The 12,038-nt window shown below is 40.3% G+C and overlaps 1 protein-coding gene and 1 long non-coding RNA gene across 2 annotated transcripts in view; one reads left to right on the top strand and one right to left on the bottom strand.

Moving 5' to 3' along the window:
* The first annotated feature begins 1,599 nt into the window (after positions 1 to 1,599).
* On the top strand, positions 1,600 to 9,097 carry LOC140951180 (uncharacterized). Its single transcript, XM_073400407.1, has 7 exons — positions 1,600 to 1,988; positions 4,396 to 4,507; positions 5,190 to 5,225; positions 5,779 to 5,904; positions 6,161 to 6,186; positions 6,583 to 6,634; positions 7,283 to 9,097. Exons 1-7 carry the CDS (start codon positions 1,725 to 1,727, stop codon positions 7,642 to 7,644), a joined length of 978 nt encoding a protein of 325 aa, XP_073256508.1. The 5' UTR covers positions 1,600 to 1,724; the 3' UTR covers positions 7,645 to 9,097.
* Positions 3,502 to 12,038, bottom strand: part of LOC140951187 (uncharacterized) — a 70,015-nt gene continuing 61,478 nt past the window's right edge. Inside the window, exon 5 of the long non-coding RNA XR_012167258.1 lies at positions 3,502 to 3,873. This is a non-coding gene — a long non-coding RNA (uncharacterized lncRNA). The remainder of the gene's footprint in view (positions 3,874 to 12,038) is intronic.

Raw genomic sequence — 12,038 nt, forward strand, 5'->3', positions numbered from 1 at the left:
CGCCTTCTGCCGCTGGATGGGGCTGCATTTTCACGACTGGAGTGACTATAATGGGATTTTACTTTTTATTTGAGTTACTACTGAATGAGGTTGCACCTTTTCGATATTTTGAGGGCCAGTAATTAAAATTCAGGTAGGTAGGGATTTAAAAATGAGAAGATTTACTACATTCAAGTTTAAAACAAATGTCGGTTCATTTCAGGATGACCTAGTTAAAAGACTTCATGAGCTTACTGCTAGATGCATAAACAGAAAATGACTTAAGTTGGGATAGCGAAAATTACATTTTGCAAAAAGTGACTAAGATAGGGTCTATAATTGACCACATAATAGACTATGTAATAGAATGGGTGCTCTGAGAGACCCGCAAAAATTAACCCAAGGAGCCCCCCCGGGAGCCTGACCAGGGGCCCGTTTCTCGAAAGCCCCGGAAACTTTTCGGGCCTGTAAAGCCATAGCAAAATCTCGAACCTTACGATTACAGAGCTGTTTTATTCACATATTCTTAATATGAAGAGAGGTTCCCTACATACAAGAAGTTTCAGGCGTATACACTTCTCCGTTTTTAGGTACAATTGAACTAAAAATGGCTTTACGGGCCCGAAAAGTTTCCGGGTCTTTCGAGAAACGGGCCCTAGGACGTTTAGATAGTAAGGACAGCCTCAAAGGTGAGCAGGACTAATAGCAAGGGGTTAGGGACAGAGCAAGAGAGAAGGGACAGAGGGTGTAAGTTCCCTCCTCTCTTCCGCTTTATCTGGCTCCGCTCTCCAGCTTGCGCCATTCTCCGGGTTATCTGAACACTTGGAACAGCCTTGGACTATAATGGGCTATACGGGGAGGCTCCGGCTGAAAGGGAGGAGACCTTTTTCAGGCTTCAGGTACATGAAAGAGTAGGGATTCCACTAGTTGAGGTATATTAAGGGTAGGGAAATCTGTCATTTCGGTCGGTAACTAAAAGGCCCAATATGACTAACGGATGCATTTCTGAGGGTTTTGTGGGGATATTTTTAAGACAGCCATTTGCAGCAGATAAAACGGATGTAAAGTTCTAAACCAGGTATGTGAAAGGGGAACCACTGGTTAATAGAAGTTATACGAAAGGGGTAACATTTCTGTCAAAAATGGTATATATAAGGTTAAGGGGTTGAACCTCGGGGCGGAGCCTGGGGAGAACTCGACAAAGTTTTGTGCTGGGACCCGGGTAAACGGAAAGCAAAATGCTCGGCTGAAGTAGGAGAATTCCTTTTGTAATTTTGTTATTCCCTGCATCTTAGTCCTTTAGTCCAATTCTTTTTCCTCCCAGTCTCAAGTGAGAAATTGCGTGACAATACATCATATGAGCCGTGTCCTTTGTCAACAGACTACAAAGCTACTGCATGAACTCTCAATTAAGTCTTAAAGTTTTTATAATATTTTACTGCTATTCCCACTCCCTACCTGCCCTGCATCTAAGTTTATACGTCAAATCATTTTTTTTTCTTCATCGGCCGGTGGGACGTTGCGTGACATGATACTGGACATGCCTTTTGTCAAGCAAAAACCAACATGAACACGCAGACAGAATTTATATAGACTACTGAGGCGTGAATTCCGAGTAAAGACACAGGAAGACGATACGCGCGAACAGACATCGCTCGCGCTCATGATCAACCTGGAGTAGCCTGGCGTGAGTAACGCCATGACTGTTCATACCATCAATTAGAACAACAAGGAACTCGTCAATAATGGCTGAAAAAGAGAAACCGGGTCCTCTTAGGTTCCTTCTGGCATTGGCTATCGTCCTTTTAGTAGTGTATTGCTTATCACTGAGCGTATTCTTGGTTTATTTCATGAGAGAATATAGTCTGCTTAAACAGAGCGTACAAGATTTACGAAGCCGCGTTGTGTCCTTGGAGGAAAGAAGGGTTACAGCTAGGGCGACTGTTTCTCCCTCGGGTAATCTGAAAACACGTGAAAACAAGGAACCAAATCTTGGGGGATCCCAACAGGTGAGTTGCTATTCGGAAAATTCTTTCACGTAATCAGAAGATCTGAGATGTCGTGTTGAAAGCATCTTGAATCATGTAATTTGCATTCTAATGAGCTGAGGGTAGAAATCTACATATCTCGGTTGTCTACCATTGTTTGTGTCTTCTAAACAGCATGACATCTTTACTTCCTTATTATCAATAATTCTTGATAATCGAGAAATCGTCTGATCGTGATCATTCTGTCTATTTTTACAGCTGAGAAACATTGCTTTTATCATTCTTGTAAACAAAAAACATTATCAAATTGCAAGTTCTTTCTTCTGTCTTTAACTATAAAGCTTCCTCATAGTTCCTCGATCCTTTGAGCATGGTAATGTATCGAGGGCCACAGGACAATCAATATTACAGTACTTAAAAAACACCAAAGACATACTGTGCTGAGTCTGATATCCTAATATAACTTTATCTGCGTACACTGTAATATCCTCGAGCTATCTTGACTCAAAGTTCAAACAGAGGTCAAGCAGTTTTGCTTGATTAGTTGTGAATGCCCAATGTGGTTTCCGGTGAGATGAACTACACGGCAAGACGTGTCAAGACGAGATTCCTTCCTACTCTGTTGCCAGACATTAAGGAGCCAGCTCTTGCCCCAACTCCCGGCAGGGAGAGGGGGGGGGGGGTACTCATGGTCTCTTGTGGTAAGGGTGTACAACATGCTTCCCAAAACCATAACTTGATTTATCTCGCCCTATTTCTCAAGAGAGAAATAGTACCCAATTCCATTACTTGATTCCGAAGAGCTCAAAATCCCACCCTTTTTGCATCGTCTGAGACCTAAACGGTTAAAATTCATTGTTAGTTTCAGAGCAAAATGGGTAGAAAATCATACCCTTGGTGCTGCACAAACCAATAAAGCACATATAACAGAACGGGGAGTACCCTATCACTCTCCTCTCAGCCCCCGGGACCCCCGGCTTTTCATAAATAACTGACGCACGAGAACAGAACGCTTTTCCTGGTGCATGGCGGCAGCCTCCACCCTAAAGAAACCACGTGTAGAGACTGTTATGTTGTTATTTCCGTCATTAATTCCTGTCATGCGTCTTGGCTCAGTATTGAGGAAAATTAGAGTTTCCGGACATATACGCGTGGTCAAACTTGAAGTAAAAAGTAAGTGCCACTGATATGCAGCTTGTTCATACCACCAATTCCAACTCATCTTTCTAAAAGCTCGTCAGCTGATGCCATTTATAGTTAGAGAATGAAATCAAAATCGTGCAAGCGAAAGAAAGGCTCTCGGCTGCTGGCAGGGTGAATCAGTGTACGAGGCAGTCGTGAAAATTCCTGCGGAGAACCGAACGACCAATAGAGAGACGCTCTGTGACTTGTAGGCCTGTTTCAAACGTCGTGCTACTGCCGTGGTGCTAAACTGGCTCGACTGTAGCTCGACTGCAGCAGGGTTTCAGACGTCGAATTTAATTCAGTCGAATAGAACGGCAATTGCCGGAAACAAAACACAAAAATAAAGAAACAGTTTAGCAAACTTTTAAATGTATTCCAATGTATTTATAATTTACGAAATGAGTTCGGCACGGCAGTAGCGCGACGTTTGATCGAGCTACTGCCGTGTAGCACGGCAAACCTTGACCTGCAACACGGCAGTAACACGACTTGGTTTCAAACGTCGCTCTACTTCCGTGCTCAAGTCGAATTTAACTCCGTCAATTTATTTCGGCACGGCAGTAGCACGACGTTTGAAACGGGCCTTACTTAGGTCATCTTTGAAATTCAGTATCCATTTTAAAATGCGTTTATCACGGCCATTGGAGAGCAAAGAGCATTACAACCTTCCTCATGCTTGTCATTCTTTTAACCTTCCATATGTAGCGGAGACGGAAGCTACCTGCAAGCGAAAAGCAAAAAAAAGTTCAAACTGCTGTGCCTAAATTAGAAAACAGACATCTACATTTGCATTGTATATTAACAATTCGTAGTAACTAAATGCCCATAACACGCCCGTAGACCTAAAAACAGCAAACGTTGAAAAACTACACAGATCAATCAACAATCAACGTACAGTTGATTAACTTAATTTTCGCGGAAATTTAACCGTTCATGCGTTTACCGTGCGTTTAGCAAATGAACGCAACGGAGGCAGGACGATACTGGAACGACGAGTAGCAAGCTTTGACAAATTAGAACCACAACTGAAAACGGCGTTCGCACTTCGTTATCACTGAAACTTTGATCAAGCAGAACTTGCTTTGATCCAGCGCATGATTTCGTGTGACTAAAGTTCAAAATTACCTGTTCGTAACTTCAAATACAACTAGGCAGTTTAGTTTACGGTGGGAATGCGATGACCTTGCTTCAAGTTATAACCGGCTATAAAACGCGTTTCGCTCATCATTCTTTTATCTTTCAGTTACGACAGACTGAAGTTTTCGATGTTAGAAGCATACTTCATGGATCACGAATCAGAAGAAATTCACAGTCACCAACTTGTGTTATGTGTCAAACCAAGGAAGGGCCCCAAGGTAGGTTTCCAGTCACGAAGAGGGTTGGGGTGAGAACTATGCCACTTATTCCATTCGCCATTGCACATCTCCCATAATACACCTTGTTTGCGCCCCTCCCCCCCCCCCCCCCCCCCCTTTGCTTCCTCCTCCCGAATTTTGCATAACCTTTAATTTAATCCTCGCTGGGTATTACAGTCGTCTTAAGAGAAAATGAAGGTTATGCTTATACAAAATTTTGGGGGGCAAACGAGGTGTATTATGGGAGAGGCGCAAATGGAGAATGTGGTGTTTGTAGCGCCTGCACTTGCCATGCGCAGCGATTTCGGCTAAACTTCACGAATTCCATAAAATAATAGTGCCCAATCCAATCTTTTCTACCACAAAAATGACACAAAATCGACATTTAGGTTGAGTCTGTTGTTCATTGTAGCCGCGGTTAACTTATTCCCAGTTATAAGAACAGCATTTTTCCTTAAGTCCCATTCCATCGGAAATCAGTTATATATTGAAAACACCTTGTATCCACAACACAATAAACATTATTACTTATGCATGGAAATGACGATGAATAAATCACTTACAGCATTCTTTACTCCTAATTCTCAAGTCTCTATCATATCAGAATGCTAGAGCTATAAATAATTTTCATCATGTTAAGATATGAACTGATGTTTTCAATACTTCTTCGTTTCCTTTTTAGGCCCAAAGGGAAAGAGAGGGAAAAAAGGACCAAGAGGTTATTCATATTTTCTTTAAAACTCAGCAGTCCATTTTTACAAAATAAATATGAATTATTTTAAATAATATCATTAACAATATTAACGTAATGATAATATTAATAATTAATAATATTAATTTAATAATGTTGATTTAATATTAAATAAATATTATGGTGAATTCAGGACATTGCGTGAGGACAGAGCTCTTGTTTGAGATTGGAAACGTTTCATGTAGTTAAGAGCGATGGAACATGCAACAAATTCCTTAGTCTGTGGATGACATTCTGCAGTGTAAAACAATCAAATGAAACCTTTTCAGCAATGCCTTCACATGAAACCGCCTGTTATCTAGTATTTCACAAAATGGAATTCTTTAAATTTTGACATAAGGCACTCAAGAGAAGAAATGAAGTCGAAACCGGCTTTGTTAAGTATAAGGTTGGCCTCTTGATTTCTTGACCATTTTATCCACCAAGACTTCGGTAACTGGCCGCTAAATAGAGGGTAGCTGCTGGGTAGAGGCTCGACTGTAATTATTATTATTTTTTTTAATGTTTTTTTTTTCTCTAGGCGAGAAAGGTCCTCAAGGTCCCGTTGGTCCCGCTGGTACTCCAGGTCCCCAGGGACCACAAGGAGTTCCTGGGCAAACTGGCCCGCAGGGCTTGCAGGGACTGAAAGGAGATCCGGGACCACAAGGTAAGGCACCTATAAATCTCTACGAAATGGAGGTATATATTAAAACTCGGCAGCCGAGCAAAAGACGTTACTCAGCAAGCTAGAGAAAAGTAAAAAGGCCACTTAGAAAAAATACAATAATATTCTCAAATTGCCGTTTGGGTAGAGCTTCATGTAAACCTGACTTTCACATTTTTTTTTGCGGAGACGATAAAGGTTAATGTAAATTTAGGCTTTCGCAGTTAAATCAACGTTCACTGTTTTCTTTTTTATCCAGGTGAAAGAGGACCTGCGGGACTTATGGTAAGTAAGTTCACTTGCTTTAGTGACTAAGCTTAAAAGAACACCGATTACTTTCCCTGATACTAACAGAGTGTTAGGTTTTTTTATTGCGTTTGTGAAAAGTAAAGTTAATTTTGTTTCAGAATAGAGATTAATGACAGTCTGTCAAAGGTACTGGGAGACTTTATCGTCCGTGAATGGAGACCCTAAATGGGGTCATTGATATGGAAGCTCCCACGTAGCGTGGAACTTTCTTGTAGTCAGTTAATTATGTTGTACAAGGTGTTTTGAATTTTTCATCTGAGAATGAAGTCCTAAATTGTGACGACTAAAGTGAAAACTGCCGAGCAGTATTTTTCCGTTGTGTTGTTAATTATGCTGCACATAACTAAGAGCGACATATTCTTCCTTTCGTAGATGGCAGAGAGCGCTCACCTAGTTGGAGACGGAAGAAGGGTCCACCATGCTGGTACGGATCCGGTTACTCTTCTCTTTTTTAAAATACGTGTTTGTTGACCTTCGTTCAGTCAACTTGCAGCCTGTTGCAGTTTGAGACTAATGCCCAAGCTTGATCAAGGCTTTGTACAAAAGTTAATACTATAAGCACGAAAAATACAAACCGGAAGGCGAATAACTCAACATACTCAACCGTTCAGTCGGTGTCCATTGGTGTATGCGTCGATTTCTTTCTTTTTTTTTTTAGAGACGTTGGCGTGTAAAAAGGAGTAGCCTGTAAACAGGTTCTCTAGAGCGGTCTAGAGTGAAGGGCAAGGAACAGAAAAGCTGTAGCAAAGATGGATTAGCTTACGACCACGTCTTCCCTAAATCTCTCTTCTCTTTTTTTCGCCTCGCTCGTGCACAGGCAAAAATGGAAGAGTGGCCTGCAAGGAGAAGTAAAATTTCCAGACCGAAGTAAAACGAGTTTACAGTTTTATCAACTCCCTTGCCGTTAAGACTGTTTTTCTTATGAGAATTTATTGCATGAACGGTAACCCGTTTGCTTTGGTGTTTCCTTAGTCAGTTTAACTTTGCTCTGTGACACTACAGGGCGGATAAAAACACACACCACTGAATTGTCCAAGTACTAGCGCTTATGAACTATCAATTTTTTCCTCAGGAACTGTGAATCGCTGGAAGGAAGATCATCCTGGTCATGTAAGAGGCAATATAGTATTTCGAAAGCACCAGGGTGCATTGGTGGTCGGTAGTTCTGGAACGTACTATGTTTACAGTCAAATGTACTACTACGATTGTACCAGCTATTCCATGAGTCACTACACCGTACTGAATGGACAGAAGATTCTTGGAAGCATTTCCAGTGTGGCAGGTTGCAATAAAGAGTACTACACAAACTACCATGGCGGCATTTTCCATCTGAATCGCGGAGATACCCTCAAAGTGGAAGTGTACAAGAGTAAGAAGTATTTTATGGAAGCGCAGCTTACATACTTTGGATTGTACATGTTGTATCCCGATTGAAATGATGTCGGAAATCGTTCAATTCCAAATGCAATCATACGTCTCTCATTCTTGGTGTTACTACGGTAGAACAGGTTGCACCTTCAAAAAACATTACCTGTTAAGTTTTTTCCATGTAGAGACATCAAAAATATATCCTCCAAAAAGGAGTATCGACATTACTAAAACAACGTATAACATAGCGGTTTTATGGTCAACTCTAATCTTGTACAGTCCCTTAAGTTAGAACACACTGTATAACATAATAAGTAGTACCACAAGAAAATACTGCATTGGGAAATCATTTAAGTAAACGCGCGAGAGCTCCAACAGCGCAATTCGTGCTTAAAGAAAAATTATAAAAAAACAATAGCAATATCGGCATTGCCATCGGAGTGACGCTTAGGTTTGTCGAATAACATTACTTACATCAAACAAGATTACAACTGACGGGGCGATAAAGCTTACACTGCTTGATCATGATGTTAAGCACAGTTTACGATGTATAGATTTTTGAAGTATGAAGAAGTCGCGTTTTAGATTGTTTGTATTTTTGTCGCCCACCTTGTTTGTATGCCAAGCCAAGGCACCCAGGGCCGAGAAAAATTATGTTGGAGTTCGCCCCTCCCTCCTCTTCTAGTTGTGCATGAGTGGACTCCTGACTTAATTGAGGGTCTAATTCCGCCTCTGTTTTTGACGTAAGGGGAAACAATTTTCCGTGTATATAAGAGCATTTTCGGCATCCGAAAAGTAAAGTAGATACTGCATTAATGTAGAATCAAGGTCTTGAAACCAAGCAGCAAATAATGACACTAGGAGTAATTGGCCCTTTACCTCCCTTGACTAGGATTAAGCTTTTCCTAAGAACACCTATGCTTAGTTAAGAACTAAGAGAGGCGGGCAAAACGAGTTTTTGTATTCTTGTGTCGAGAGTTGAGGGGTTACTGAGTATAGTTTTGTAAATAATCGCCAGCAATGTAATGTGTTTTTTTTTGAGACAGGAGTTTAAGAGGAACACCCCAACACGCGGAAAAATTGTCTCGCGCGCGCCCCAAAGGATTACTAACCGCGAACCTGTCGAGTGTTTAGGTAGTTCCATTATCTCTGAGAGAAAACAACAGACTTATCCTTTCTAGTGTATTGTAAATTGTAAAAACAAATGTAGAAACAGAAAAAGCGCAGTAAAGCTAAATGCGATTAACGCGTTACAGTAATTCAATGGGCCGCAATGTGATAAAATTACTGATGACCTCATTTTTTTTCTGGCAAAAAGTGGTGTATATTTTAGCTAAAGAAAATTCTGACGCAATTTCTATAAACAACAGGTTTTTTAAATCAGTAGCATTTTAAAAGGAATAATTTTGCTAAGCATTTGCAAAAGCTGGTCTACTGAATTCTTTCATGACAGTTTACCATTGCAGCATATCGACTTCTTATACGTTTTAAGGTCGTCGTTGAGACACACTGTGTTATCAGCAGAATCGTGCAACCTGCCAAAATATTTCCTTAAAAACTATTTGTGTGCGCAAATAAAGTAATCGCAAATAAACTGTATTGTTTCACGATTTCGTTTTCTACGATATACATAGCCCAAAATTGTTCTATTGAAACCGCAAAGCTAGCTATCTGAGCTGCGAAATTGTCAATGACCAATTGGTAGTGTTCTTTGAGAGTTTGAAGTAATATTAAAGTAATATGTCAAAATACTTCGAACCCCGTTTGGGACGTCACCAAATACAGAAAGATGTCACGATACTCAAAACAGCTTTTCGGATCATTGGCATCCTATACTGACTGCCTATACTACAGGCCGAATTTTCATTACACAAAATCGTTTCTTGCTTGTCGTTTTTTGTCCCTCTCTTTCTCATGTTTATTTTATCTGGATTGCTTGGTTGTAACTAAATTAGCCTGTTCCAGGCGTTCAGATCAAGTGCCATCTACAAATAGTAGGTCGGCTATCATGGATCTCCAGCTGTTCCGCTCTTCTTACACATCCACTATAGGTGTGAACTAACCATTCTTTGATGTTTTTCATCCGGGTGTCTCTTAGTCTCCCACGTCCTCTCTTTCCTTCAATTTTGTCTTCCAGTAACAATTTTTTGATCGACCTCGCTCTTACGTGTCCAAAATACTGGCATTTTCTTTCCTTTATTGTTGGTAATAACGAACTTGTTGTATTTGCCATATCATCTTTAAAAGTTCTTCATTGGTTGTATGTTCCGTCCATGATACTCTTAACAGCGCGGGCGAAAGATCGAACGCCCCAGTCTCCCCTCGTTTTCCCCGCGTACGATTTAACTCGCTCCTCGCCATCTGAACTCCGCGCTCTACTACCTGAACGCCTGGAACAGGAAACTAAATTCATAGAAAGAAATGTGTATAAACACACAAAAAAAACTAGACTTTTCGTATCGAATACAAAATTTTTGACCGAAACAGCTCTATAATCATCAAGTTAAGTACACAACACATGGGTCCACATAGGCGGTTTCACGTGGAGCACGGATGGAAAAGTATAATTCCTTTACCGAAACTTCCCCCTGTTTTTAGAAGGAAACACAGCAAGCATCTGCACTTCCCTTGCATGAGACGAGTCAGACGACGAAAGTTTTTATTTAGAAACAGAAATTAATGAGACCTGCAAAAGGAAGTCGGAAGTTAAAGATGACGTCTTAATCCACTTTCTTTCCTGTTCCCATTCACTTTCAATCAGGAGCTGATAATCGGCTCCTGCTTTCAATATAAGGTAGGTTGCAGTAGATGCGAAAATAGCAATTGAATTCACTTTGAACAATCATATTCTTAATTTTAGGTATTTTCTGTTTCAACTAACATGATATGGGAACATTTGCGTCCGTAACAATATAGCTTATCCACTCCCAATGAAGGTATACTCGTGCGAGCCAAATTATTACGTAACAAAGAGATCCACCAGGGATTTGCGCGAAGTTGAGAGTTTCCTCGTCTTGATGTTTAGGTTTTTCGGTCATTTGGAGTAAACTACTCCAAACTACACAAAATCACCATTAATTTATGCACTCCCACCTTTGCAGAAGGAGGTTTACTTGCAAATGCTTCGATTTGCCTTGTAAAAAGTTTCAAAACTACTTAGTTGTACATTATATTTGGTTGCACTTGACAATCCTGACATGGACAAACGGCGAAATGTTGGTAGAACATTCAACAATAAATAAGCTGTCGCCCGTTTATTGGTCAACAGCTATGACATCAATGCTACGTCAAAATGTTAGAAAGTTTGCACGGTGAAGCCACTCATCTGCGGCTCGTGGTTCCACTTGAGTTTTGAAAATTTTGACGTTATTTCCGGCTATGCGCGAAAACTGTATAGACAATATAATGGAAAATAGACCTCTTTTTAAAGAGTTCAATTCTCTTTTTTTCCTAATGTAGGTCATTTTCAAGGGAAATTGCCCGTTGTGCGTGCGTATACATATGAAAAGGACGAGGCTCCAAAGAATCAGTTCCTTAAATGCCACATGGTCTACAATGGGAAACAAAACATAAACGCTAAAGAGGTCTTTTGCTGTCTGTTTATTGGCCAGTATCCCTTTGTTAACTAAAGAGGTGAATCTATGGGTGGAAAATAGTTAAGCACTCCTTAAAAACGAACCTTATGTCGTCGTATTTCGTCCAGTCATTTGTTACATTCGTAGCAACATTTTACCTCGAAAAAGGGACCCCATATTCCACCAACACATAGCACTTCCCGGTTTTAAGAAAATCTTAAAGTTTCGATTTCGAGTCGTTCTATTCCACTCTTCCGTTACGACCAAACACACCTGTAAATTTGACGCGCACTGTAAGTTGTCTAGCTTTCAGAGCTAGTCGCTCAGTTTCCTTTTTAGGTAATTTTTTCTTACTGTCCTGAATTAAAATATCGACGTCATAAATGCCGATAATAGAAACTGAACATAAATCTTTCCAAATTGAGGGGAAGTTAATTACGTTGTTAATGTTTTAGGAAAGTATTCCAGTCCTAGAACTGCAGAAACTGTCAAACACACCTTCTGCCTATCAGTACAGGGGCGACCCTGTCACTTCATTACACCGGTCCCGGGTGGATATAGGTGTCTTTTAATTATCTAAAACAAATATTTATGAAGGAAGTACCAATGGCTGAATTAAAAAGACAGTTTACAGACAGATTAGTACACAATCTGATGAAGTCATTTATTTAGACGAGAAAAGGAAGTCGGCAATAATTACGAAAGGGCCTTTCGCAGGAGATCCTATAATTCGCCCCACTGTGCAAAAACCTGAAGTGCTTTAATTCTTTAATACGCGTGACGTTGAATAAGGAGCTTTTCCATAAAAATGAACAATTGAGAGACTGGGTCAAATATATATTTTGTATAGCTAAAAAATAGTACTTTAAAAAGCCAAAAACTGTA

This window comes from Porites lutea, chromosome 10 (assembly GCF_958299795.1).
Source record: "Porites lutea chromosome 10, jaPorLute2.1, whole genome shotgun sequence".
NCBI classification, from domain to species: Eukaryota; Metazoa; Cnidaria; class Anthozoa; order Scleractinia; family Poritidae; genus Porites; species Porites lutea.

What these genes read in the sequence shown, in the direction of transcription:
- LOC140951180 (XM_073400407.1), top strand. Translation starts at nt 1,725, where the DNA reads ATGGCTGAAAAAGAGAAACCGGGTCCTCTTAGGTTCCTTCTGGCATTG. An exon ending in AACCAAGGAAGGGCCCCAAG is followed by an intron (nt 4,508 to 5,189) that starts GTAGGTTTCCAG and finishes TTTCCTTTTTAG; the next exon opens with GCCCAAAGGGAAAGAGAGGG. An exon ending in GAGGACCTGCGGGACTTATG is followed by an intron (nt 6,187 to 6,582) that starts GTAAGTAAGTTC and finishes TTCCTTTCGTAG; the next exon opens with ATGGCAGAGAGCGCTCACCT.